The 25,211-nt window shown below is 43.5% G+C and overlaps 3 protein-coding genes across 4 annotated transcripts in view; 1 reads left to right on the plus strand and 2 right to left on the minus strand.

Annotated features, from left to right (window-relative positions):
- Positions 1-25,211, plus strand: part of ifi35 (interferon-induced protein 35) — a 342,343-nt gene that overhangs the window by 134,585 nt on the left and 182,547 nt on the right. The window lies entirely within an intron of this gene.
- Positions 791-15,799, minus strand: spns1 (SPNS lysolipid transporter 1, lysophospholipid). Of its 2 annotated transcripts, XM_072442739.1 has the most exons (14): positions 15,574-15,799; positions 13,064-13,270; positions 12,271-12,336; positions 7,398-7,534; positions 7,066-7,217; positions 6,814-6,880; positions 6,422-6,564; positions 5,826-5,978; positions 5,409-5,598; positions 4,302-4,367; positions 3,770-3,868; positions 3,130-3,298; positions 2,010-2,040; positions 973-1,084 (listed from the first exon to the last, which is right to left on the minus strand). In XM_072442739.1, exons 2-14 carry the CDS (start codon positions 13,260-13,262, stop codon positions 1,078-1,080), a joined length of 1,479 nt encoding a protein of 492 aa, XP_072298840.1. In that variant the 5' UTR covers positions 13,263-13,270; positions 15,574-15,799; the 3' UTR covers positions 973-1,077. The 2 variants fall into 2 exon arrangements, with proteins under 2 accessions (XP_072298839.1, XP_072298840.1); XM_072442738.1 differs by lacking the exon at positions 2,010-2,040 and having other exon boundaries at positions 791-1,084.
- Positions 16,357-25,151, minus strand: nfatc2ip (nuclear factor of activated T cells 2 interacting protein). Its single transcript, XM_072442138.1, has 9 exons — positions 24,941-25,151; positions 23,791-23,865; positions 23,301-23,355; positions 22,152-22,281; positions 21,268-21,345; positions 20,759-21,017; positions 20,159-20,303; positions 19,473-19,594; positions 16,357-16,569 (listed from the first exon to the last, which is right to left on the minus strand). The coding sequence occupies exons 1-9, from the start codon at positions 24,950-24,952 to the stop codon at positions 16,408-16,410; spliced, it is 1,038 nt and encodes a 345-aa protein (XP_072298239.1). The 5' UTR covers positions 24,953-25,151; the 3' UTR covers positions 16,357-16,407.

Genomic DNA, 25,211 nt, shown 5'->3' on the forward strand with positions numbered 1-25,211 from the left:
TTCATAAACGTTACGCTCCACAACTAAACATGTCTTTTCCTTTGCACATAATGGGAAACATTCTTTCAATTCTTCTTTCTTGTAAACCTTGAAAACAGATTCTTTGTATCCTTTTTTAAAATTGTTGCTTGATATTCTATGACAAACTATTCCATATCTTACCACTGACCGACACATTCAAACTCATCCTGGTTCATTGCGTTTGGTGTTTTTCTGAGCTTGTATTTCCCCTCTCTGTCTGGGAACACATTTTGAAGATGATAAGGAAGTAATTTATTTCTGGTTTTATACAGTGCTTGAGCCGTCAAATCCACAAATACTAGTACTCCCATTGGTAGGAATAAAACAACAAGACCGAATATACTTTATATCAGATATATCTAATTGCAATGCTTGAAAAAAAGCAAAGAAATTCAATATTTTGTTAAAACCGTTCAGCCACAGTGTCAAATGTCCAGAACAGTACGTTATGACTCATTTCTGAATCATTGACCTGTCACTGTTGCTAAGTAACATTGTAAATCCTCTGTTTTCTGTGAAATGTTTTGCCTTTTGGTCAGAATTTCCTTGAAAATGACATCCATGCGTCATGTCCTGATCGTAAAATGGCGCGATAAATGCGTTTTGAAACTTGACGAGGTACAAATTAATTGACTTTAATAATTCACAAAATATAACAATAAAATAATCTTTTACAATTTACGGTTCATTAAAACGCACTCCAGCAGGGGGAGCTTAACCAAGAAACCGCTAAACCCGAAATAAAGACACGTTAGAGAAATAGAGAAACGTTAAAAGAAGACAAACATTTGGCTGTGGACTTCACATAAAATAAAACTATTAAAACGTTGTTATAAAAAGAGTTGCGGCTGGTCCCGGATCAGCCTCTGTCACGTCTCGTTTGACCAAGAGTCTCTCATGAATGAGCTTAAATGAAGGATTAAAAAAAATAAACAATCTGTAAAACGTCCGTGATTTAAAAAAGGTTAAAAGTTGCAGAAAGCGTCGGCGGGTCAGATGAGAACGCTGGACACTGGGACTCGAGTCGAACGGCCGCTTTTCGGGACGACGATCGGCTCATCGTCTGAAAGAGAAAAACACACAGTTCGTACCAGCTCTGAACCTCTGTTTAATCATCATTTAGATTGTTTTTTAGTTTTGTTTTAACCAGAAAAAAATAACACGTTTGAACTGTTTTTTTTTCTGAATTTTTCACTTTTTCATTGTGTTTTTATAAATTCAAAAGGACAAATTAACCTTTTAAATATTACTAAATCTGACTAAATCTCACGGAGGTCGTTTTCCATAGGCCCGTCTCTTCTGTGTGCGGGGTTTGCAGTTGTAGCTCTATCCAGTTTCTCATAGAATAAAAAAATATATAAAAAAGGTCAAATCTGTTTCGAGCGGTTTATTCTCTGCAAAACATGAAGTTAAAAATGGCTCAAAATTGTGAAAGTGAAGGATTTAAGATCAGAATGAATTTGATTGTTTTTTCTCACTTAAAATCAATTGCGAATAACTTGGTTTGCTGGAAATTTGAAGTGAAACGTCTTAACACTAAAAAATTCAGCAGTTCAGTGTACAAACAATTCAAACGTGTTTGAAATGTTTTTTTCGGGTTAAAAATAAAAATAAAATCAGAGCGAGAAATTCACCAGTGTTAAAAAATCTCAATCTGCTGTACCAGCTCTCACCACCAGAGGGAGGCCTTTGGTTAATAACCAATAAGAGTTTTGATGAAAACAAGAGAGATTTCAAAGAGTTTTACGTTTTTCTTAATGTTTCCCTCCTTTTCGTCAAAGAACCTCAAATTTCAAGTGTTTTTTTGTTTTTGTTTTCAAATCACGAGACAGTTTCACAAGGTCCAAAACAGCCATTCTCACCCGGGCTCGTAGTTTCAACAACAACAAAAAACTTTGATTGTTTAAATATAACAAACCAGGTGAGAATGTCTACTCATTACAGCATGATTTGTGGGCGTTTGATTGGTTATGGGTGGAATCATGTACCTGTTCTGCTCCTTTGCCATTTGCTCATTTACTAGAACGAAACGGAACATAAAAGTGTAAATTCGGCGTAATCCCTCGTTCGTCCAGGGCCACTCGAGGGCCGCTGACATCTGCAGGTCATTTTCAATCTGAACTAAATCCAAGCTGCTGCCAAGCGCGCTTTAGTTTCGCGTCGTTCTCACCTGCGGCCGCTTCTCCCGCACGACTTGTTTGACTGTTTGACTTTAGCGTTGTAAACAGGAGGCAGATTGTACCCCGAAGGACAATTTTTTTTGGTCATATTGTTATTGGCCTTTAAAGTCGCTCTTGCTCCTTTATTTTCTTGTGTTCAAGAACTAAAAACGTGATTTGATTTGAGTCCGAAACGTGACGATTTAGGAAACTCGGAGCTCGATCTATGACATCACAGATCGAGGGAATTCAGAACTGAGTGTTTTTGACGCTCGGAGGGAACTAAAAACGTGATTTGAGTCTAAAACGTGACAATTCATGAAACTCGGAGCTCGACCTATGACATCACACATCTGAGGAATTCAGAACTGAGTGTTTTTGACGCTCGGAGGGAACTAAAAACGTGATTTGAGTCTAAAACGTGACAATTCATGAAACTCGGAGCTCGACCTATGACATCACACATCTGAGGAATTCAGAACTGAGTGTTTTTGACGCTCGGAGGGGACTAAAAATGTGATTTGAGTCCGAAACGTGGCGATTCATGAACCTCGGAGCTCGACCTATGACATCACAGACAAGCGGAATTCAGAACGGAGTGTTTTTGACTCTCGGAGGGGAGGGGGTTTTGTGACCAGGATTCATCAAGCGTCGAGTGGTTTCGACGTTTGACAGGATCAGTCCTACCCTTTCTGGCTTCTCAGACCAGCGCCTTCAGATTGAAAATGACTTTTGGATTCAAGTGCCCAGAGGGCCGATGATATAAACATACCAGGACTGAGCCGGATCCAAAACTAAGACGACTAGACGACGTAGACAAGAACGTATTTCCTGTTTTCGGCATTTTGAAGACTTTGGACGGGTCAAAAGCTCAAACGTGATCTAAACCAGGACTAAAGCTAGGCTGAACATGACATTGAGAGTGAAAGGTGTGAAATGGCGGCCTCACCTGAAGGGTCGTAGTTCTCGGCGCGTTTTCGGTCCGTCTCGATGAAGAGCGCCGTGGCCAGAAAGAATCCTCCTCCGATGACGGCGACGAAGGAGCAGAGAAGAAGAGAAAGCTGCAGCGAACGGAACTGCCACAGGAATGACTGCTCCCTCCTGAGAGCGTCCGACACCTGAGGAGAGCCAAAACCAGGGCTAAACCAGGTCTAAAGCAGGACTAAAGCAGGACTAAAGCAGGTCTAAAGCAGGACTAAACCAGGACTAAACCAGGACTGAACCAGGACTGAACCAGGACTGAACCAGGAATGAACCAGGACTAAAGCAGGACTAAAACCAGGACTAAAGCAGGACTAAACCAGGTCTAAAGCAGGACTAAATCAGGACTAAACCAAGACTGAACCAGGATTGAAGCAGTTCTAAAACCAGGACTAAAGCGGGACTAAACCAGGTCTAAAGCAGGACTAAACCAGGTCTAAAGCAGGACTATACCAGGACTAAACCAGGTCTAAACCAGGTCTAAATCAGGACTGAAACAGTACTAAAACAGTACTAAACCAGTACTAAACCAATTTTCTAAACCAGCACTAAAGCAAGTGGAAACCAGGTTTACACTAGGGCTAAAGCAGGTCTAAACCAGGACTGACCACTCCGATGAGGTAAGGGCTCCCAGCGTCTCCGAGGAGATGAGATATGACGATCTGCAGAGCTTCAGCTGTGGCCCTGCGAGTCGGCACCACCACATACTGCAAACAAACAAGGTCAAACCAGGTCAGGACTGGACCAGGACTAAACGTGGACTAGACCGGGACTAGACGTGGACTAGACCGGGACTAAACGTGGACTAGACCGGGACTAGACGTGGACTAGACCGGGACTAGACGTGGACTAGACCGGGACTAGACGTGGACTAGACCAGGACTAAACGTGGACTAGACCGGGACTAAACCTAGACTAGACCGGGACTAAACGTGGACCAGACTAGGACTAAACCTAGACTAAACCAGGACTAAACCTGGACTAGACCAGGACTAAACGTGGACTAGATCAGGACTAAACGTGGACTAGACCAGGACTAAATCTGGACTAGACCAGGACTAAACCTAGACTAGACCAGGACTAAACCTGGACTAAACCAGGACTAAACCTGGACTAGACCAGGACTAAACCTGGACTCACCAGTAAAATGTCGGCTACAATGGCCCAGTTCATGGACAGAAAGGCTTCTCCGAAGAAAATGAAAACCTGAAGAAACAACAAACAAGATTATCGACTAGTCAAACAAATAATAGTACATCGAGATGTTTTAAATACATTTTACATTTTTTATGTCACGATTTTAACTGTTTGTATGTGTTTTAGTCCGTGTTGGGAGTGGAACGATACAGTTTTGTCATGATTTCGATGCGACTTTGATTTGGTTGAGCCTCAGAAGAAGTTGTTCTACTTCGTCTGTTAATTAGATCTTCAGTGTGTCATTGTTCCTCACACAGATCTTCAGCGTGTCATTGTTCCTCACACAGATCTTCAGTGTGTCATTGTTCCTCACACAGATCTTCAGCGTGTCATTGTTCCTCACACAGATCTTCAGTGTGTCATTGTTCCTCACACAGATCTTCAGCGTGTCATTGTTCCTCACACAGATCTCCAGCGTGTCATTGTTCCTCACACAGATCTCCAGTGTGTCATTGTTCCTCACACAGATCTTCAGCGTGTCATTGTTCCTCACACAGATCTTCAGCGTGTCATTGTTCCTCACACAGATCTTCAGCGTGTCATTGTTCCTCACACAGATCTTCAGCGTGTCATTGTTCCTCACACAGATCTTCAGCGTGTCATTGTTCCTCACACAGATCTTCAGCGTGTCATTGTTTCTCACACAGATCTTCAGCGTGTCATTGTTCCTCACACAGATCTTCAGCGTGTCATTGTTCCTCACACAGATCTTCAGCGTGTCATTGTTCCTCACACAGATCTTCAGCGTGTCATTGTTCCTCACACAGATCTTCAGCGTGTCATTGTTCCTCACACAGATCTTCAGCGTGTCATTGTTCCTCACACAGATCTTCAGCGTGTCATTGTTCCTCACACAGATCTTCAGCGTGTCATTATTCCTCACACAGATCTTCAGTGTGTCGCTATTCCTCATCCATGACCACGGGATTCGTCTTTCCACATGGTAGTTTCAGAAATGAGAACCTCAGTAGGCTTTATATAATGACAGATCATCCCCTGCAGCAGTTCTCCAGTAGGAAGAGTGTATGTGGCCCTGGTCATGTGACTCACGTATGTGGCGACTGTGGACAGCTCGGCGGTCACGATGGCGAGGTAGAGGAAAGGCGCTGACAGCAGAAGTCCAGTTGCACAAACCAGAGGATCAGCCTTCTCTGTGCGAGTCCTCAGCGCACGACTCAGCTGGACTCCACTGGCCACGCCCAGAACACCGGTCACACACGTGATGACCCCGAAGATCAGACTAAACACACACACACACACACACACACACCTTAGAACCAAAGCAGTGGGAGGAGCTGGACAGCTCCATTACTTTTTAACGGGTCTTTAACGGGTCTAGAGCTGTATCCAGAGCAGTTCTAGAGCGGGATCTAGAGCAAGTCTAGGACACTTGTCTAGAGCATGTCTAGAGCGGGGTCTAGAGCTGGTCTAGAGGAAGGTCTAGCGGTCTAGAGTTGGAGCGTTTACCTCTCTTGAGAGGAGCACTGCTGTGAATCACACGGCTCCTTTTCTCCAGCAAAAATGGCGGCTCTCAGGAGGAAGGTCGGGGCCCACAGAGCGAGTGACCCGGTGACAAACGCCACAGACGTGAAGCCAAAGGTGGACAAGATGAAGCTGCGGCTGAGGACGAGAAGAAGACGAGAAGAGGACGAGAAATGGGAGGGAAGAGGGAGAAAAGAGGACGTGAAGAGGACAAGAAGAGGGCGAAAAATGGGAGAGAGGAGGACGAGAAGAGGACAAGAAGAGGACGAGAAGAAGACGAGAATAGGACGAGAAAAGGGAGAGAAGAGGGAGAGAAAAGGGAGAAGAGGGAGAGAAAAGGGAGAGAAGAGGGAGAGAAAAGGGAGAGAAAAGGGAGAGAAGAGGGAGAGAAGAGGAAGAGAAGAGGGAGAGAAGAGGAAGAGAAGAGGGAGAGAAGAGGGAGAGGAGGGAGAGAAAATAGTTATTTTAGAACAGAACTGACCCACATCTATGACAGTGAGCTTCTATAAACCCTTTGACTTCAGGATGTTAAAATACTAGACTGCGGCAGAGTGAAGTCGCTGTAATGGTGGAGCTCTCACTTCTTGCGCAGCGCCTGCAGGTCCTTGGTCCAGCTAGTCTGGTGCAGCTGCTCCTCAGAACGAGCCTCGATGGCGCCGCGTTTGGGCTCCTGAACCACGAAGAGCAGCAACAGCACCGCCAAGAGGCCAAGACCGGGAGTGACCTGCAGAATCGGAGCAGTGAACAGGAGCGTCACACCCTCAGCAGCACCGTAGGCTTAGGTTCACCAGGACTGAGGCTTCTAAACGCTGCTGTACACTGCCGGTAGATTGAACCTTAAACCTCCTTGGGCCAGTTTTAGGGACAGAGTTGACAGGTTTGGATTAGAACTGGGATAAACTGGGATGGACTGACTAGGGAACAACCACATGAGAGAGTAAAGTGAAGGATAAAGTGATTTGAACAGACTTACCCTGAGAGCCCAGTGCCAGTTCTGAGCCGCCTGACTGACCTGTGACCCCACGATGTAACCCAGCCCACTGCAAACACAAACAACACATCACTCAACTGTTCTACTGACCCAGGACCAGACCAGGACCAGACCAGGACCAGGACCAAGACCAGGCCCAGGCCCAGGACCAGGCCCAGAACAGGACCAGGCCCAGACCCAGACCAGAACCAGGACCAGGACCAAGACAGGACCAGCTCTGACCCGCTGACTCACCTGCCCACTGGGATGGCGAAGTAGAAGATGGAGAGCATGTTTGTGCGCTGGCCTTTCACGTAGAGATCTGCGATGATCGTCGGAGCGATGGTCGAGTAACTGGCCTCGCCCACTCCGACCAGGCCCCGGGTCAAGAGCAGGAGCCAGAAGCGCTGCGGAGACAAGAACCAGGTCTGAACCAGGTCTGAACCAAGACTAAACCAGGACTAAACCAGGACTAAACCAGGTCTAAACCAGGACTAAACCAGGTCTAAACCAGGACTAAACCAGGTCTAAACCAGGTCTAAACCAGGTCTGAACCAGGTCTAAACCAGGTCTAAACCAGAACTGACTTCTTTGGGCGTGTAGGAGCTGAGCAGAGTCACTAAGGACCAGAAGAAGATTCCCCCACTCATGATGTACTTCCTGTTGTAGCGGTCGCCGAGGTAACCGAAGACCGGCGCCAGGAACATGTAGCTGCAGATGAACACTGAAAAACAAGGAAACAAATGATTCAGTCTCTTTCTCTTCTTCTGTTAACGCTCGGGTCTTTCACGTTCATTACAGTTCAAACTTTGGTTCAACGGTAAAAAGGTCAATATAATATAAGGCCGTGGCTGCAGAGCCGCGGCCCGCGGTCAAATGGCCGCGCAGTTTCAGGAACCGCGGGACTTCTCTTATAGCGTCATGGTTACCCTAACCCTAACCCTAACCCTAACCTTAACCTTAACCTTAACCTTAATCCTAACCTTAACCCTAACCCCACCCTAACCCTAACCCTAACCTTAACCCTAACCTTAATCCTAACCTTAACCCTAACCTTAACCCTAACCTTAACCCTAACCCTAACCTTAATCCTAACCCTAACCTTAACCCTAACCTTAACCCTAACCTTAACCCTAACCTTAACCCTAACCTTAACCTTAATCCTAAGCTTAACCTTAACCCTAACCTTAACCCTAACCTTAACCTTAACCTTAACCTTAATCCTAACCTTAACCTTAATCCTAACCTTAACCTTAATCCTAACCTTAACCTTAACCCTAACCTTAACCCTAACCCTAACCTTAACCCTAACCCTGACCCTTAACCCTGACCCTTAACCCTAACCTTAAACTTAACCCTAACCTTAACCCTGACCCTTAACCCTAACCTTAAACTTAACCCTAACCTTAACCTTAACCTTAACCTTAACCCTAACCTTAACCCTAACCTTAACCTTAACCCTAACCCTAACCCTAACCTTAACCCTAACCTTAACCTTAACCTTAACCTTAACCTTAACCCTAACCTTAACCCTAACCTTAACCCTAACCTTAACCCTAACCTTAACCCTAACCTTAACCTTAACCTTAACCCTAACCCTAACCTTAACCTTAACCTTAATCCTAACCTTAACCTTAATCCTAACCTTAACCCTAACCTTAACCCTAACCCTAACCTTAACCCTAACCTTAACCCTAACCCTAACCTTAACCCTAACCCTAACCTTAACCCTAACCTTAATCCTAACCCTAAACCTTAACCTTAACCTTAACCCTAACCCTAACCTTAACCCTAACCTTAATCCTAACCTTAACCTAAACCTTAACCCTAACCTTAACCCTAACCTTAACCCTAACCTTAACCCTAACCTTAACCTTAACCTTAACCCTAACCTTAACCCTAACCTTAACCCTAACCTTAACCCTAACCTTAACCCTAACCCTAACCTTAACCCTAACCTTAACCTTAACCTTAACCCTAACCTTAACCTTAACCCTAACCTTAACCTTAACCCTAACCTTAACCCTAACCCTAACCTTAACCCTAACCTTAACCTTAACCTTAACCCTAACCCTAACCTTAACCTTAACCCTAACCCTAACCTTAACCCTAACCTTAACCTTAACCTTAACCCTAACCTTAACCCTAACCTTAACCCTAACCTTAATCCTAACCCTAACCTTAACCCTAACCCTAACCTTAACCCTAACCCTAACCTTAACCCTAACATTAACCTTAACCCTAACCTTAACCCTAACCTTAACCCTAACCCTAACCTTAATTCTAACCTTAACCCTAACCTTAACCCTAACCTTAACCCTAACCTTAACCTTAATCCTAACCTTAACCTTAACCCTAACCTTAACCCTAACCTTAAACTTAACCCTAACCTTAACCCTAACCTTAACCCTAACCTTAATCCTAACCTTAATCCTAACCTTAATCCTAACCTTAATCCTAACCTTAACCCTAACCTTAACCCTAACCTTAACCCTAACCTTAACCTTAACCCTAACCTTAACCCTAACCCTAACCCTAACCTTAACCCTAACCTTAACCCTAACCTTAACCCTAACCTTAACCCTAACCTTAATCCTAACCCTAACCTTAACCCTAACCCTAACCTTAACCCTAACATTAACCTTAACCCTAACCTTAACCCTAACCTTAATTCTAACCTTAACCCTAACCTTAACCTTAACCCTAACCTTAACCCTAACCTTAACCTTAATCCTAACCTTAACCTTAACCCTAACCTTAACCCTAACCTTAAACTTAACCCTAACCCTAACCTTAACCCTAACCTTAATCCTAACCTTAATCCTAACCTTAATCCTAACCTTAACCCTAACCTTAACCTTAACCTTAACCCTAACCTTAACCCTAACCCTAACCTTAACCCTAACCTTAACCCTAACCTTAACCCTAACCTTAACCTTAATCCTAACCTTAATCCTAACCTTAACCTTAACCCTAACCTTAACCTTAACCCTAACCTTAACCCTAACCTTAACCTTAACCTTAACCCTAACCTTAACCCTAACCTTAATCCTAACCCTAACCTTAACCCTAACCTTAACCCTAACCTTAACCCTTAACCCTAACCTTAACTTTAACCTTAACCCTAACCTTAATCCTAACCCTAACCTTAACCCTAACCTTAATCCTAACCCTAACCTTAACCTTAACCCTAACCTTAACCCTAACCTTAATCCTAACCCTAACCTTAACCCTAACCTTAACCTTAACCCTAACCTTAACCCTAACCTTAACCCTAACCTTAACCCTAACCCTAACCTTAACCCTAACCCTAACCCTAACCTTAACCCTAACCTTAACCTTAACCTTAACCCTAACCTTAACCTTAACCCTAACTTTAACCCTAACCTTAATCCTAACTTTAACCCTAACCTTAACCCTGACCCTTAACCCTAACCTTAAACTTAACCCTAACCCTAACCCTAACCTTAACCCTAACCTTAACCTTAATCCTAACCTTAACCTTAACCCTAACCTTAACCCTAACCTTAAACTTAACCCTAACCTTAACCCTAACCTTAACCCTAACCTTAATCCTAACCTTAATCCTAACCTTAACCCTAACCTTAACCCTAACCTTAACCTTAACCCTAACCCTAACCTTAACCCTAACCCTAACCTTAACCCTAACCTTAACCCTAACCTTAACCCTAACCTTAACCCTAACCTTAATCCTAACCCTAACCTTAACCCTAACCTTAACCCTAACATTAACCTTAACCCTAACCTTAATTCTAACCTTAACCTTAACCCTAACCTTAACCCTAACCTTAACCTTAATCCTAACCTTAACCTTAACCCTAACCTTAACCCTAACCTTAAACTTAACCCTAACCCTAACCTTAACCCTAACCTTAATCCTAACCTTAATCCTAACCTTAATCCTAACCTTAACCCTAACCTTAACCTTAACCTTAACCCTAACCTTAACCCTAACCCTAACCTTAACCCTAACCTTAACCCTAACCTTAACCCTAACCTTAACCTTAATCCTAACCTTAATCCTAACCTTAATCCTAACCTTAATCCTAACCTTAACCTTAACCCTAACCTTAACCTTAACCCTAACCTTAACCCTAACCTTAACCTTAACCCTAACCTTAACCCTAACCTTAATCCTAACCCTAACCTTAACCCTAACCTTAACCCTAACCTTAACCCTAACCTTAACCCTTAACCCTAACCTTAACTTTAACCCTAACCTTAATCCTAACCCTAACCTTAACCCTAACCTTAATCCTAACCCTAACCTTAACCTTAACCCTAACCTTAATCCTAACCCTAACCTTAACCCTAACCTTAACCTTAACCCTAACCTTAACCCTAACCTTAACCCTAACCTTAACCCTAACCCTAACCTTAACCCTAACCCTAACCTTAACCCTAACCTTAACCCTAACCCTAACCTTAACCCTAACCTTAACCTTAACCCTAACCTTAACCCTAACCTTAACCCTTAACCCTAACCTTAACTTTAACCCTAACCTTAATCCTAACCCTAACCTTAACCCTAACCTTAATCCTAACCCTAACCTTAACCTTAACCCTAACCTTAATCCTAACCCTAACCTTAACCCTAACCTTAACCTTAACCCTAACCTTAACCCTAACCTTAACCCTAACCTTAAACTTAACCCTAACCCTAACCCTAACCTTAACCCTAACCTTAACCTTAACCCTAACCTTAACCCTAACCTTAACCCTAACCTTAACCCTAACCTTAACCCTAACCCTAACCTTAATCCTAACCCTAACCCTAACCTTAACCTTAACCCTAACCTTAACCTTAATCCTAACCCTAACCTTAACCCTAACCTTAACCCTAACCTTAACCCTAACCTTAACCCTAACCCTAACCTTAACCTTAACCCTAACCTTAACCCTAACCTTAACCCTAACCCTAAACCCTAACCTTAACCCTAACCTTAACCCTAACCTTAACCCTAACCTTAATCCTAACCCTAACCTTAATCCTAACCCTAACCTTAACCTTAACCCTAACCCTAACCTTAACCTTAACCTTAACCCTAACCTTAACCCTAACCTTAACCCTAACCTTAATCCTAACCTTAACCCTAACCTTAACCTTAACCCTAACCCTAACCTTAACCTTAACCCTAACCTTAACCCTAACCTTAACCCTAACCTTAACCTTAACCTTAACCTTAACCCGGCGTGGTCTAAAACGGCGCTAAAACACGGTCAAATAACGGCGCAGTTTCAGGAGCCGCGGCGCGCGGCCGGCACAAAAATAACATGGCAGTTTCGGCCACGCGCCGCTGAACTGCAGACACTCCCATAATATAATCATAATAATATAATCATAATCATAATAATAATAAAAGGTCCAGGCATAAAACCACAACAGGAAAGACACACAAAGTGGTTTCATTGTATTTGACGATTAAACCAGATCTTTACCTGTTTGGAGGAGGCCAGATTTTGAATCATCAATATCAAAATAATGCTCGATGTCGGACAAAACTCCTGTGAAAACACAAATAAACAAGACATTAGAACAGAAAAAAATACATGATAAACAAATACATTCTAAAATGTAGGCGAAAGTGACTCGTGGACTTGTGAAAACTGAGATTCACCTAAGAATGTCACAGTAAAAGCCTCAGGTGAGTGACGCATTTAAACACATTTAACACTGGATTTTACTGCAGTTACTGCACTTTTAACAGTACATTAGCTTTTACTGGACAAATACTCACATAAATATTAAACACAATAGTTTTTATATTTATCTCTAAAATATTAAACAAGAATCATTACTAAAACGGGGACTAAACGGGACTGAAGCAGGACGGAAGCAGGACTAAAGCGGACTAAAACAGTACTAAAGCAGGACCAAAGCAGGTGGTCTAAAGCAGGTCTAAAGCAGGTGGTCTAAAGCAGGACTGAAGCAGGACTAAAACAGGTCTAAAGCTAATCTAAAGCAGGACTAAAGCAGGACTAAAGCAGGACTAAAGCAGGACTAAAACAGGTCTAAAGCAGATCTAAAATAGGTCTAAAGCAGGACTAAAGCAGGGCTAAAACACGTCTAAAGCAGGACTAAAACAGGACTAAAGCAGGACTAAAACAGGACTAAAGCAGGACTAAAGCAGGACTAAAGCAGGACTAAAACAGGACTAAAGCAGGTCTAAAGCAGGACTAAAGCAGGACTAAACCAGGACTAAACCAGGACTAAAGCAGGACTCGTTGGCACCTGCCACAGTGAAGCGGTCCATGTAGTTGAGCAGGTTGATGTAACAGAGGATGAGGACGGTGAGAACGGCTCGACGAGGCGAAACGCCGCTCGGAGACTCGCCGTCGCCGTTTGGCTCCACCCTCGTCTCGTCCGGCGCCTCCGACTCGCTGTCGTCGGACAGAAACGGAGCAGAGTCTGACGTATGCTCCAGCGACATGACTGCGCCTACAGGGGGCAGCAACAACACGGTCAGGAACAAAACTTTCACTGTGGAAACTAAAAAAAAACAGAAGCTTTCATAAATGTATCACTTTTAATCATCGATTCTTGTTCATTTACTCTAAAACAAAATCACCTTTTATAACAGAGACAGTTGCAGTAATAAATCAAAATGTCAAAAGAATAATAAAATAACAATGAGATTTTCATCAATAACCAACTTTACGTATACATATTTTTTTAATCTTTAGTCACAATATTTCAACCTGTGGTTGGTTTGGTTTAAAATGTGTTTAAAAAGGTCTCAACTTTCAATAGAAATAATTGTTGAGCTCGAGAAGAGATTTTGGGCTTCTTATTTTGGAAAAAACTTTTAGGCTTGTTCAATTTTACATCATAAAAGATAAAAAGAACCTCTAACAGAATGAGACTGAAACACTTTAAAGCGGTTATTGCTATACAGCCGCGTTTCAAGCATCTAAACAGTGTATTTATAATGCTGTAACTTTTATATTATAAACAGTCTATAAAAAGGGTATAAGTTTATGATATTTTCTACATTCAAAACACATATTAAAGAACAGAGCCTACAAAGTGCAGTTTTTAAACATAAGGAGAGCGTTTGAGCCGAATCTGTTTATTTAAGCCAAATTAAATGCATAAAAACAACATTATAATCAATCCCCTGACTGAATATTTATTACGGTTTATAAATCAGAATTTTCAAGGGCAATAATATCTAAATTAGATTAAATCTAATTAGGTTACAAATTAAAGGGAAAGAGGGTCATTTTTGTTTTGATAGACGAAGAATGGGAAAACGGAGGTGAAAACAACTAAATCACATGTTTGGAAAGAATTTTCGGAAAAAATGTGTCATGTTTTCTCATATCGCCATGTCAAAGTGCACATTAATCACAAGGAAATGTAAAATTCTGGAGAAACGGTTGTTGCCATGTTTTTTTTGGGACTGTCCCGTTTCTCAAAAATACTGGACTGAGTTCAACTAAGTCATTATAATCTCACTTAATTTCAGATCCATGTTCCTGGGCTACCATGGACACAATAAATGGATACTTCTGAGACATTCTTCTGGCTGCAGGGAAAAGCCATCACTGAAAAATTAATGACACGAACTGAACCAACGATTGAGGACTTTACTGACATTATAATTTGAAAAACGAGAAGAATACATTAGAACTAAATTTGAAAATGGACAAATTTGTTAGACGGCAAGTGTAGGACTATTTATATAATTTGTATGTCGTTTCTCTGTCTCATTCTGTTGTTTTGTATGGTTAAAAAGAAAGACCAAAAATTAAAAGCAAACTGTTTAAATCTGTCCGTTTTCAAAATACTGTCTCTCAGAGTCTAAAGTTTAGTCCATGACAAACTAAAGTAACTTCTCTCTAGATAAGAAAATCCATTTGTAGTTTGAGGAAACGTTTCGAGTGAAAAAAAAGAAGTGAAACGCAGCACAAACTGTTCCCTCGACAAAACAGCAAATACCTAAACGATGGCTAAACTCAAATTAAAATAAATCCACACCAAGTCTAAACCAGGACCAAGACAGAAAGATTATCAACATATTAATAATACTGTCAATTATGTTTGGAAGATATGCACAATACATAACAATACATAAACTTTTTAACATAAAACTTTTTTTATTGCACTGAAAAAAATATAAAAACCTGTGAGCACGCTTGCATCTCCACAAACCCAACTCGCATTTGGCCTGGAGGAGGAGCCTCTGCTGGTTTCCATGGAAATGCTGGCTGTAAATATGCCACACTATGGCATTAACCGTATCCATGTGTCATGAAGTCTGGGTTTAACTTTCTATTTCCTCCAGAAAATTTGTTTATTTGATTGTTTGGTTTGACTGAACAAATACTCACGGAAATGTTTAGTCCACAAAAGTTTTCCATTTTATCTACAGATTTATTACACACTTTAATACCAACTACAAGTTTGTGAAACTCAAATACAACATTAAAACATGCAAAACTTATTGTGGAATAGAAAATCAACCTATTGGAAACGTTATACTCTAGAAATTCAAAACTGTTTATCATTTTTAGAGCTAAAGAGTTTATTTATAATTTATAATCAGTGCGTAAATGAAAATGTTTTACTTTAATTACTTCTATTCTGGAATTTGCACCATTCTGAAGACACAGCATGTTGAAAGCCCCTTAAAATAATGAATAATCTTGATAAAACGCTGGTCAAACGAGGTAAAGTTGCGTAAAAGCCTTCAATGCTAACAATGCTAGCGTTGACGATGCTAAGGCTATCTTGTTTACCTTCTGCTGTGACTCAGGCCGCTCGGTGTCCGCCTTTGCGCTGCCTCTGCTCGGCTTTGGGAGCTGCACGGAGCCCGGGGGCCTCAGTCCAGGTCCATGCCCGGGCGTGCGGGTCGAAAGCGGGCAGTGGGAGACGCGGTGGACCCGGGGAAAGTGCGGATTTCAGGGGGGGAACTTTTCAAAACAGACATTTCTGCGCCGCCATGACGCACAGCTGAGACATGCACTTCCGCCTTTCTCTCACGTGATCGCGTCATGCAAGAGTCACATGACGAAAATAAAAGATTAGTTTTGATTCAATCGCTTTTTCGACTTGTGTTTATCTCCCCAAATCGCGTTTATTACAACTCTTTACACATTTGTATAAGTTCTTATATTATAGTTTACAACTGGGAGTAGTAAATCTTTACCGGCTAATTTACATCAACCTTAACATATTTTCACTGATTTTAACGACCTAAGATGAAATTCTGATAGTTTTAAGTCTTTCTAACAAAAAACAAATAAGACATATTGAAATTCCAGAGTAGAAACATCTGTTTGTTTGCTTTATTACAAGAAATTGAAAAAGCAACCATTTTCTAGCCTTAATATTGTTTCCGAGCTTCACATAAGTATATAATGTGCTAGTGTGTAATATATCTGTAGATAAAAGTAAAAACCATTGTGGGCTCAACATTTGAATTTAGTATTAAAAAATATGAAATTAATTAATGAGTAGACAGCCCATTTATTCAATCGTCTGTTCCTCCTCTGTACCATATATTCTCAAAGCACACCATGTTGAGAAATTAAACATTTTATTGTGAAAATAAATAGAGTGAAACATTCTGCTCAGGCCCAAACTTCGATGATGTCTCCGTCCTCCATGTCCAGCTGCTTCGGTGTTTGGTGTGGAGCCAATTTACAGCCGTCGAAATGAAAACACACATTACTCTGAGCAACGATGGAGAGTCCAGACGAGTACTGAGTGAACACGGAGCCCAGAGGAGCGTCCTGCAGGGACACAAGCAGACGAAACCTGAGTGAAAATGGGAGCCCAGAGGAGCGTCCTGCAGGGACACAAGCAGAAGAAAATGGAGTGAACACGGAGCACAGAGGAGCGTCCTGCAGGGACACAAGCAGAAGAAAACGGAGAGAACACGGAGCCCAGAGGAGCGTCCTGCAGGGACACAAGCAGAAGAAAACGGAGAGAACACGGAGCACAGAGGAGCGTCCTGCAGGGACACAAGCAGAAGAAAACGGAGTGAACACAGAGCCCAGAGGAGCGTCCTGCAGGGACACAAGCAGAAGAAAACGAGTGAACACGGAGCCCAGAGGAGCGTCCTGCAGGGACACAAGCAGAAGAAAACGGAGTGAACACAGAGCCCAGAGGAGCGTCCTGCAGGGACACAAGCAGAAGAAAACGGAGTGAACACAGAGCCCAGAGGAGCGTCCTGCAGGGACACAAGCAGAAGAAAACGGAGAGAACACGGAGCCCAGAGGAGCGTCCTGCAGGGACACAAGCAGAAGAAAACGGAGAGAACACGGAGCCCAGAGGAGCGTCCTGCAGGGACACAAGCAGAAGAAAACGGAGAGAACACGGAGCACAGAGGAGCGTCCTGCAGGGACACAAGCAGAAGAAAACGGAGTGAACACAGAGCCCAGAGGAGCGTCCTGCAGGGACACAAGCAGAAGAAAACGGAGAGAACACGGAGCACAGAGGAGCGTCCTGCAGGGACACAAGCAGAAGAAAACGGAGTGAACACAGAGCCCAGAGGAGCGTCCTGCAGGGACACAAGCAGAAGAAAACGAGTGAACACGGAGCCCAGAGGAGCGTCCTGCAGGGACACAAGCAGAAGAAAACGAGTGAACACGGAGCCCAGAGGAGCGTCCTGCAGGGACACAAGCAGAAGAAAACGGAGTGAACACAGAGCCCAGAGGAGCGTCCTGCAGGGACACAAGCAGAAGAAAACGGAGTGAACACAGAGCCCAGAGGAGCGTCCTGCAGGGACACAAGCAGAAGAAAACGGAGTGAACACGGAGCCCAGAGGAGCGTCCTGCAGGGACACAAGCAGAAGAAAACGGAGAGAACACGGAGCACAGAGGAGCGTCCTGCAGGGACACAAGCAGAAGAAAACGGAGAGAACACGGAGCACAGAGGAGCGTCCTGCAGGGACACAAGCAGAAGAAAACGGAGAGAACACGGAGCACAGAGGAGCGTCCTGCAGGGACACAAGCAGAAGAAAACGGAGAGAACACGGAGCACAGAGGAGCGTCCTGCAGGGACACAAGCAGAAGAAAACGAGTGAACACGGAGCCCAGAGGAGCGTCCTGCAGGGACACAAGCAGAAGAAAACGAGTGAACACGGAGCCCAGAGGAGCGTCCTGCAGGGACACAAGCAGAAGAAAACGAGTGAACACGGAGCCCAGAGGAGCGTCCTGCAGGGACACAAGCAGAAGAAAACGGAGAGAACACGGAGCACAGAGGAGCGTCCTGCAGGGACACAAGCAGAAGAAAACGGAGAGAACACGGAGCACAGAGGAGCGTCCTGCAGGGACACAAGCAGAAGAAAACGAGTGAACACGGAGCCCAGAGGAGCGTCCTGCAGGGACACAAGCAGAAGAAAACGAGTGAACACGGAGCCCAGAGGAGCGTCCTGCAGGGACACAAGCAGAAGAAAACGGAGAGAACACGGAGCACAGAGGAGCGTCCTGCAGGGACACAAGCAGAAGAAAACGAGTGAACACGGAGCCCAGAGGAGCGTCCTGCAGGGACACAAGCAGAAGAAAACGGAGTGAACACGGAGCCCAGAGGAGCGTCCTGCAGGGACACAAGCAGAAGAAAACGGAGAGAACACGGAGCACAGAGGAGCGTCCTGCAGGGACACAAGCAGAAGAAAACGGAGAGAACACGGAGCACAGAGGAGCGTCCTGCACGGACACAAGCAGAAGAAAACGGAGAGAACACGGAGCACAGAGGAGCGTCCTGCAGGGACACAAGCAGAAGAAAACGGAGAGAACACGGAGCACAGAGGAGCGTCCTGCAGGGACACAAGCAGAAGAAAACGAGTGAACACGGAGCCCAGAGGAGCGTCCTGCAGGGACACAAGCAGAAGAAAACGAGTGAACACGGAGCCCAGAGGAGCGTCCTGCAGGGACACAAGCAGAAGAAAACGAGTGAACACGGAGCCCAGAGGAGCGTCCTGCAGGGACACAAGCAGAAGAAAACGAGTGAACACGGAGCCCAGAGGAGCGTCCTGCAGGGACACAAGCAGAAGAAAACGAGTGAACACGGAGCCCAGAGGAGCGTCCTGCAGGGACACAAGCAGAAGAAAACGAGTGAACACGGAGCCCAGAGGAGCGTCCTGTAGGGACACAAGCAGAAGAAAACGGAGAGAACACGGAGCACAGAGGAGCGTCCTGCAGGGACACAAGCAGAAGAAAACGGAGAGAACACGGAGCACAGAGGAGCGTCCTGCAGGGACACAAGCAGAAGAAAACGAGTGAACACGGAGCCCAGAGGAGCGTCCTGCAGGGACACAAGCAGAAGAAAACGAGTGAACACGGAGCCCAGAGGAGCGTCCTGCAGGGACACAAGCAGAAGAAAACGGAGAGAACACGGAGCACAGAGGAGCGTCCTGCAGGGACACAAGCAGAAGAAAACGAGTGAACACGGAGCCCAGAGGAGCGTCCTGCAGGGACACAAGCAGAAGAAAACGAGTGAACACGGAGCCCAGAGGAGCGTCCTGCAGGGACACAAGCAGAAGAAAACGGAGAGAACACGGAGCACAGAGGAGCGTCCTGCAGGGACACAAGCAGAAGAAAACTGAGTGAAGCGTCCTGCAGGGACACAAGCAGGAGGAGGAGGACGAGTAGGAGGAGCAGGAGGAGGAGGAGGAGCAGGAGGAAGTACAAACCCTGCGCAGAGAGACCTCCTGAGCCATGGCACGGTTCTTTCCCTGGAGTCTTAATTTGATTACGTCATTGGCGTCTGCGACTGTGGGCGTGTCCTGCTCCGCCTGCGCCATCACGACGCACTCTGCACCCACACATTACAGTTTGACATCAGCAATTATTCAGAACAAAAAGCATTTTTCTCAATCACACACACAATAGATGTTAACATTTTGCGTTCAATCAGATCAGCCAATCGGAAAGCAACATGAGCTCTTCACTTTGCGTTGCCAGATCCTAAAACAGCCCCATTAAGACAGAATTAGTTTGTAAATTGTAATAATTACAAACGTCGTCTGTGTATCTCGTCACGCGTGAATCATCCAAGTCTGTAGTTTGGACTGTTTAGACTTAGCAAATTGAATGTAGAGCGATTCAAAATGTCTCAACGTCACCAAATTTTAAATTAACTCTGGACCCGACAAACGTGACACGGAAGTACAAACCGTTGTCATGGCAACAGAGGGCAGAGGACCGAGCAGCATATAGTTCTGTACGCGACGCAAAAAACAAATCTGAAATAGAAGAAATGCTAACGACATGAGTGAATTAAAATGTTATTGTGAATTAAAAAGGTTATTGTCATATTTCCGTGTGTTTCCGGAATAAGAAAACAAGGAGCAGGGACAGAACAGGAGGCAGAGTTTACCCAGGATGTCGGCGATGCCCAGTCCCAGCGCTTCTACCGTCGAGTCCCTGCTAAGCTCCGCCTCCTCTCGCAGCAGCAGCAGCCGAGGGGGCGGGACTCCCAGTTTGACGGACAGCTGCTCCACGACGTCACTGAGCGGCGTCGACTGAGAAGAGACGAGAGACTGCGGTGAGAGACGGAACTCCAGCGCAAGTGTCTCAGCGCATCAACTGCCTTTACATTTGTGATTTACTTTTGAATCAGAATCCAGTTTAAAAGTCACATTTTAACACATTCAGAACATCACAGAGAGAAATCTGAATGTTACCAAATGCATTTAATTTCCTGCATTTGGGAGTGTTTCAGACTCCGTTTTACTGTGATCGAAGCAGCAACAGCCTCTTCATATTTTGACATTTTCAAGGAGGAAAATATAAATTCTAAAAGGGTCTCACTAAGATCCCGTTTGGACTCATGGGGATCTTGTCTGGGGCTTGCAGCTCTCGCGGGGATCTTGTCTGGGACTTACAGGTCTCACGGGGATCTTGTCTGGGACTTACAGGTCTCACGGGGATCTTGTCTGGGACTTACAGGTCTCACGGGGATCTTGTCTGGACTTACAGGTCTCACGGTGATCTTGTGCAGGTCAGTTCGGCAGCGGACTTTCAGGGGGATCTGCCTCTCTGGGCCTCGGACCGGTGATGGCAGCGGAGACGGTTCCGAGCTAGACGTGATCAGCTTGTCGTCCTCCGTCAGAAAAATGACCTCGTTCGCCCCCGTTTTGCCCCTTAACCGCGGTGACCGTCTGTTGCGCAGCCGACTTGAGTGGTCCACTGGGGACAGCATCGAGTTCAGTGCCAGCAGCCCCCGCTCGATTTCACTAAGGGCAAGAGCGAGAGAGAGTTTAGTCCCCGCCCCAGTAACCAGCCTTTCTGTGTGGAGTTGTGCATGTTCTGCCCGTGTCTGTGTAAGGTTTCCTCCGGGTACTCCCATACCACTAAAGACATACATGTACAATAGGCCCCTCCCCTCAGATGCCCAGAGACGACTTGAGCTCCACCTGGTACAAAGCATCTTTCCTGATGAGGTCAAGGTTAATGTAAATAAATGGACTAAAGAGTGAGACGTACTCGAGCTTCTGCTTTGCTTTCCGTGAGGGTTTCTGGACTGGACTGTCAGGAGGAGGAGACGGCGAGCGCAGCGGATCTCTGAGAAACAAATAGTATTTTACTACAACAACCATTTTGTCTTTTTGCCTTTAAACAGGGTATTCCAGATTCCTGCAAAAACAAAAATCAATTCCTTTTAGTTTAATATATAAATGTATAATATATAGCTTGATGTATTCACTGGGAGACGCAGTATTCTGGACAATAACGCTCCAAAAACACAGCGGGAAACAACAGTTTAACAGGGCGTTTTTTACACCACAAATCCTACAGTGAAGTGAACTTTAGAAACAAGAGGTCAAAGTTCAATATTGACAGTTTTTAGTCATCTGTAAACGTGATGCACACATCTTTATTTGCTGCTTTGCTATTGTGAATGAACAGAAGGACCAGGCTGTGTGAGCATCTCAATCGTCAAACTGTGGTGCGCGGACGCCTCTGCAGTGCTACTGTTTACTTCATTTAGAATACATTTTATTCACATTTTTACTCTTTACTTTGAGTCATAAAACATCTGTAACAATGGTGTATTCCTGTTACAAACCTGATCTAGATCTGGTGGTACTTTTCTTTCTTTGTACTGCATTTTAATGTGAAATAATGATCGCCGAGTGGAATAGATTATCATGGACAAAATCATATCAATTTAATCAAACGTTAGTGTTAAAGTCAATGTGACATAAACAGACACTTTCCGTTTAAGTTTACTTCTTTGAATACGTAGATTGAACTGAAAATGCGCATTTTAGCTGCTAAAGTTCTATGTTTTTAGTATTTTTTTGTTTAGTAGTATAATGGAACTGTGGCTTTATCGACTCTTCCCGACGCTCTCGACTGCGACTCACGTGTCGTTTAGCGGCTCGGTGCGCACCGGCTCCGCCTCATCTTCAGAATCGCTGAATGACACAGACTTCGGCGTTTTTGTTTGACGTGAAAACTTGGACCAAAACCCGTCGTCCGCTTCGGCTTCTTCCGCTGCAGAAAACACAAACCCGGTTTGTCTGTGGCTTCAGTTCAGTACTTATAATGTTGGATATTCATCGAATGTGAAAGAAAATAATGGGAGTTATATTTTGTTAATGTTTGTCTGGACCAAACACACTCAAACACATTTATAACAAAGACAGTGGCATTGCAAATCCAAACTATTTATGATTTCCAACAGTAATACACATCATTCATATATATTCTGCATCTACAAGCCTTCAGTCTCCATATTTACACCTTTATTTGGTTGAAAATGTGTTTACCGTATTTTCCGGACTATAGTATAGTATAAGACTATAACTATAAGTCTTTATTCATAGTCTTGGTCGGAGCTTATACTCCAGAGCGACTTATATGTGATATTATATGTTATTTTCACACTGACAACCACAAGAGGGCGCTCTAGGCTCTACACGACGCAGAAGAAGAATCTGCACTTCCTCTTCCTCTGGAGTTTGTGGAGTTGTTTAGAAGTGACACAGAGGAAGAATAATTCAATGGATTTAGTGATTTGGGGTAAAACTGATGCTTTGGTAAACTTGTTAGCATGTTCTTTATGCTATAGTTATCTGAAGAACTGTGAATATGTTACGTTAACATACCAGACACTTACCACAGTTCTGTCTGTGCCTCATGTAGCTGAAGGTGTTAGCGTTAGCATACGTTAGCACCTATTCACCATGTTCTTTATCTGTTATTATTTTAAATTGCATTTCAAGAGGAAATGTCTGTTCTTGGTCTTGGCTTTTATCAAATACATTTCCCCCAAAAATACGACTTATACTCCAGTGCGACTTATACTCCAGTGCGACTTATACTCCAGTGCGACTTGTACTCCAGTGCGACTTGTACTCCAGTGCGACTTGTACTCCAGTGCGACTTGTACGTGCGACTTGCACTCCAGTGCAACTTATAATAATAAAATACAGTAAAAAGTCTCAAAAGAAACAATTATTTAATATCGACGACTAAAATGGTCATTAGCTGCAGCTCTAGCCGATTTTTACCTGCGGATTTCCCCTCGCTGAACACCGGCGCGCTCATCTGCAAACTGTTGCTCACCTGAAACAAAAACGTTAAACGTAAAACACGTCGCCATCGAGTCCGTGGGCAAGTGCAACGGAGACAATTTGAAAGAATATCGACTTCATTGTCTCACACATACGGCACAGGAATGCCACGCAATTCACTTTTACCACAGAACCGCAACAAATAAGATAAATTAAAGTGAATAAAAACAGTGGACTCATGCGGTGTTGATGCGTGTCAATATGAAAGGACTAAATGTGTTTTGCAGTTCCGACATTTCTGGATGAAAACAAGGGATTTTCTGCCGTTTTGCTTGTCTGAATTGTCACTAAAAACACAAACGTCTCGAGGAAAAACAAATTCTGTCCAAACGGGGCTCTGTTTAGCACTAAAAGCCAGCGGAAGTCGTAATAATAGTAGTAATATTAGCAGTAACAGTAGCATCGACAGCAGTTGAAGCAGTCGCACCTGGTTGGAGTAGATGGGCACAGAAACGATGGCCGACGGGTCCAGGATTCGTCTGCGTTTGGGAGCAGGTTTCAACTAGAACAAAACACAAACGATTTCCATAAACAGTAGATCAAAAAGATGCAATAATGCTCACTACACTTTGTATACTTCACATCCCACGGGAACGTCTGGGCAGGAGAGACAGTGACACCAGTTTGTACAGGACAAAAAGTGAAACTTATTAACAATATCTCAAGGTCTTTTCAGTCGTTATTCCACAAAGTTTTCAGTCATTTCCCGTCAGTCTTCAGCGGTTCCAGCCAAAGGAGCATTTACACTAACTGCAACTGATGTTCACAAATTATATAAGATAAGAAAAAAAGACAACTAGAAATACATGTTGATGGAATATTGATTATCAAATGTAATGACAGAGTTATTTTAACAGACACAGTTTGACATCCAAAGGGAAATGTATTTGTTCTACATTTTCATTAATTTGGTAAAATACTGGGTTTTTACCGTGTACATTTTGTATCACAAAATCTATATCATGAACACATAACGAAATACAACTGTAACAGACTTCGGCAGAATAAAAAGTAATACTATTTATAATATATATATATATATAAATAATATTGTTGTTGTTTTTCTCCCTTAAATTATGGACGGATCTGTAAGTTTTTTATTCGTGACAGTTAATAAGCTATTTAAACTGAATGTAAAACTGAAAACTCATTAAAAATGGAAAGATTACTTCAGTCAATGGAGTAAATATTGTGATTGTAGTGAGAACATTAAATATTCACAAACCAAGGAACCAGATATCACGAGAAAACCATTTAGATAGATATTATGTTAAAATAAATGACATATACTTTCATTTGAACCCACAAACAGAATGTTTAGCTGTAAATCATTTACGAAAAACACAATTATTGCATTTTGGAGCTTTATCCGTGCCTGTTTTATGTTCCACAGACACGTTTAAGTTAGTTGAACGCGATCAGGACGCACAACTTAAGCTAGCTGCCAAAGTTCGATTAGTTTAACCGCATTTTTTTCAAAGTAAAGCTTCGGAATCCGTGTTTCAATAACGTAGACAAGCTGCAGCTGAGTAGGGGTGAGTTTTGGAGTTAAATCCGCGCTTGTCAAACACACTCACAGTCTCTGCCATATCCGTGCTTCTTCTTCTTCTTCTTCTTCGGTGTTTTCTTGCGGTATACAACTGTTACATTCCCGCCACCTACTGTAGTTGTATATCTTAGACTTTATTCCGTAGGTTTTACTCTTTACACTTCATTCTTTAGGCTTTATTGACTATTATTTTCCTTTCTGTGTTCGATCCGTTGTTTTACCGCGAGCTGTTGAGAAGCGGCTCGAGTTCCGGGGCTTAATGACGTAACTTCCGCCACCTGCTCCGCTTTATCTTTGTG

The sequence above is a fragment of the Eucyclogobius newberryi genome, unplaced genomic scaffold (genome assembly GCF_026437365.1).
Source record: "Eucyclogobius newberryi isolate DKJ021-1_F unplaced genomic scaffold, fEucNew1.0.hap1 SCAF_13, whole genome shotgun sequence".
NCBI classification, from domain to species: Eukaryota; Metazoa; Chordata; class Actinopteri; order Gobiiformes; family Gobiidae; genus Eucyclogobius; species Eucyclogobius newberryi.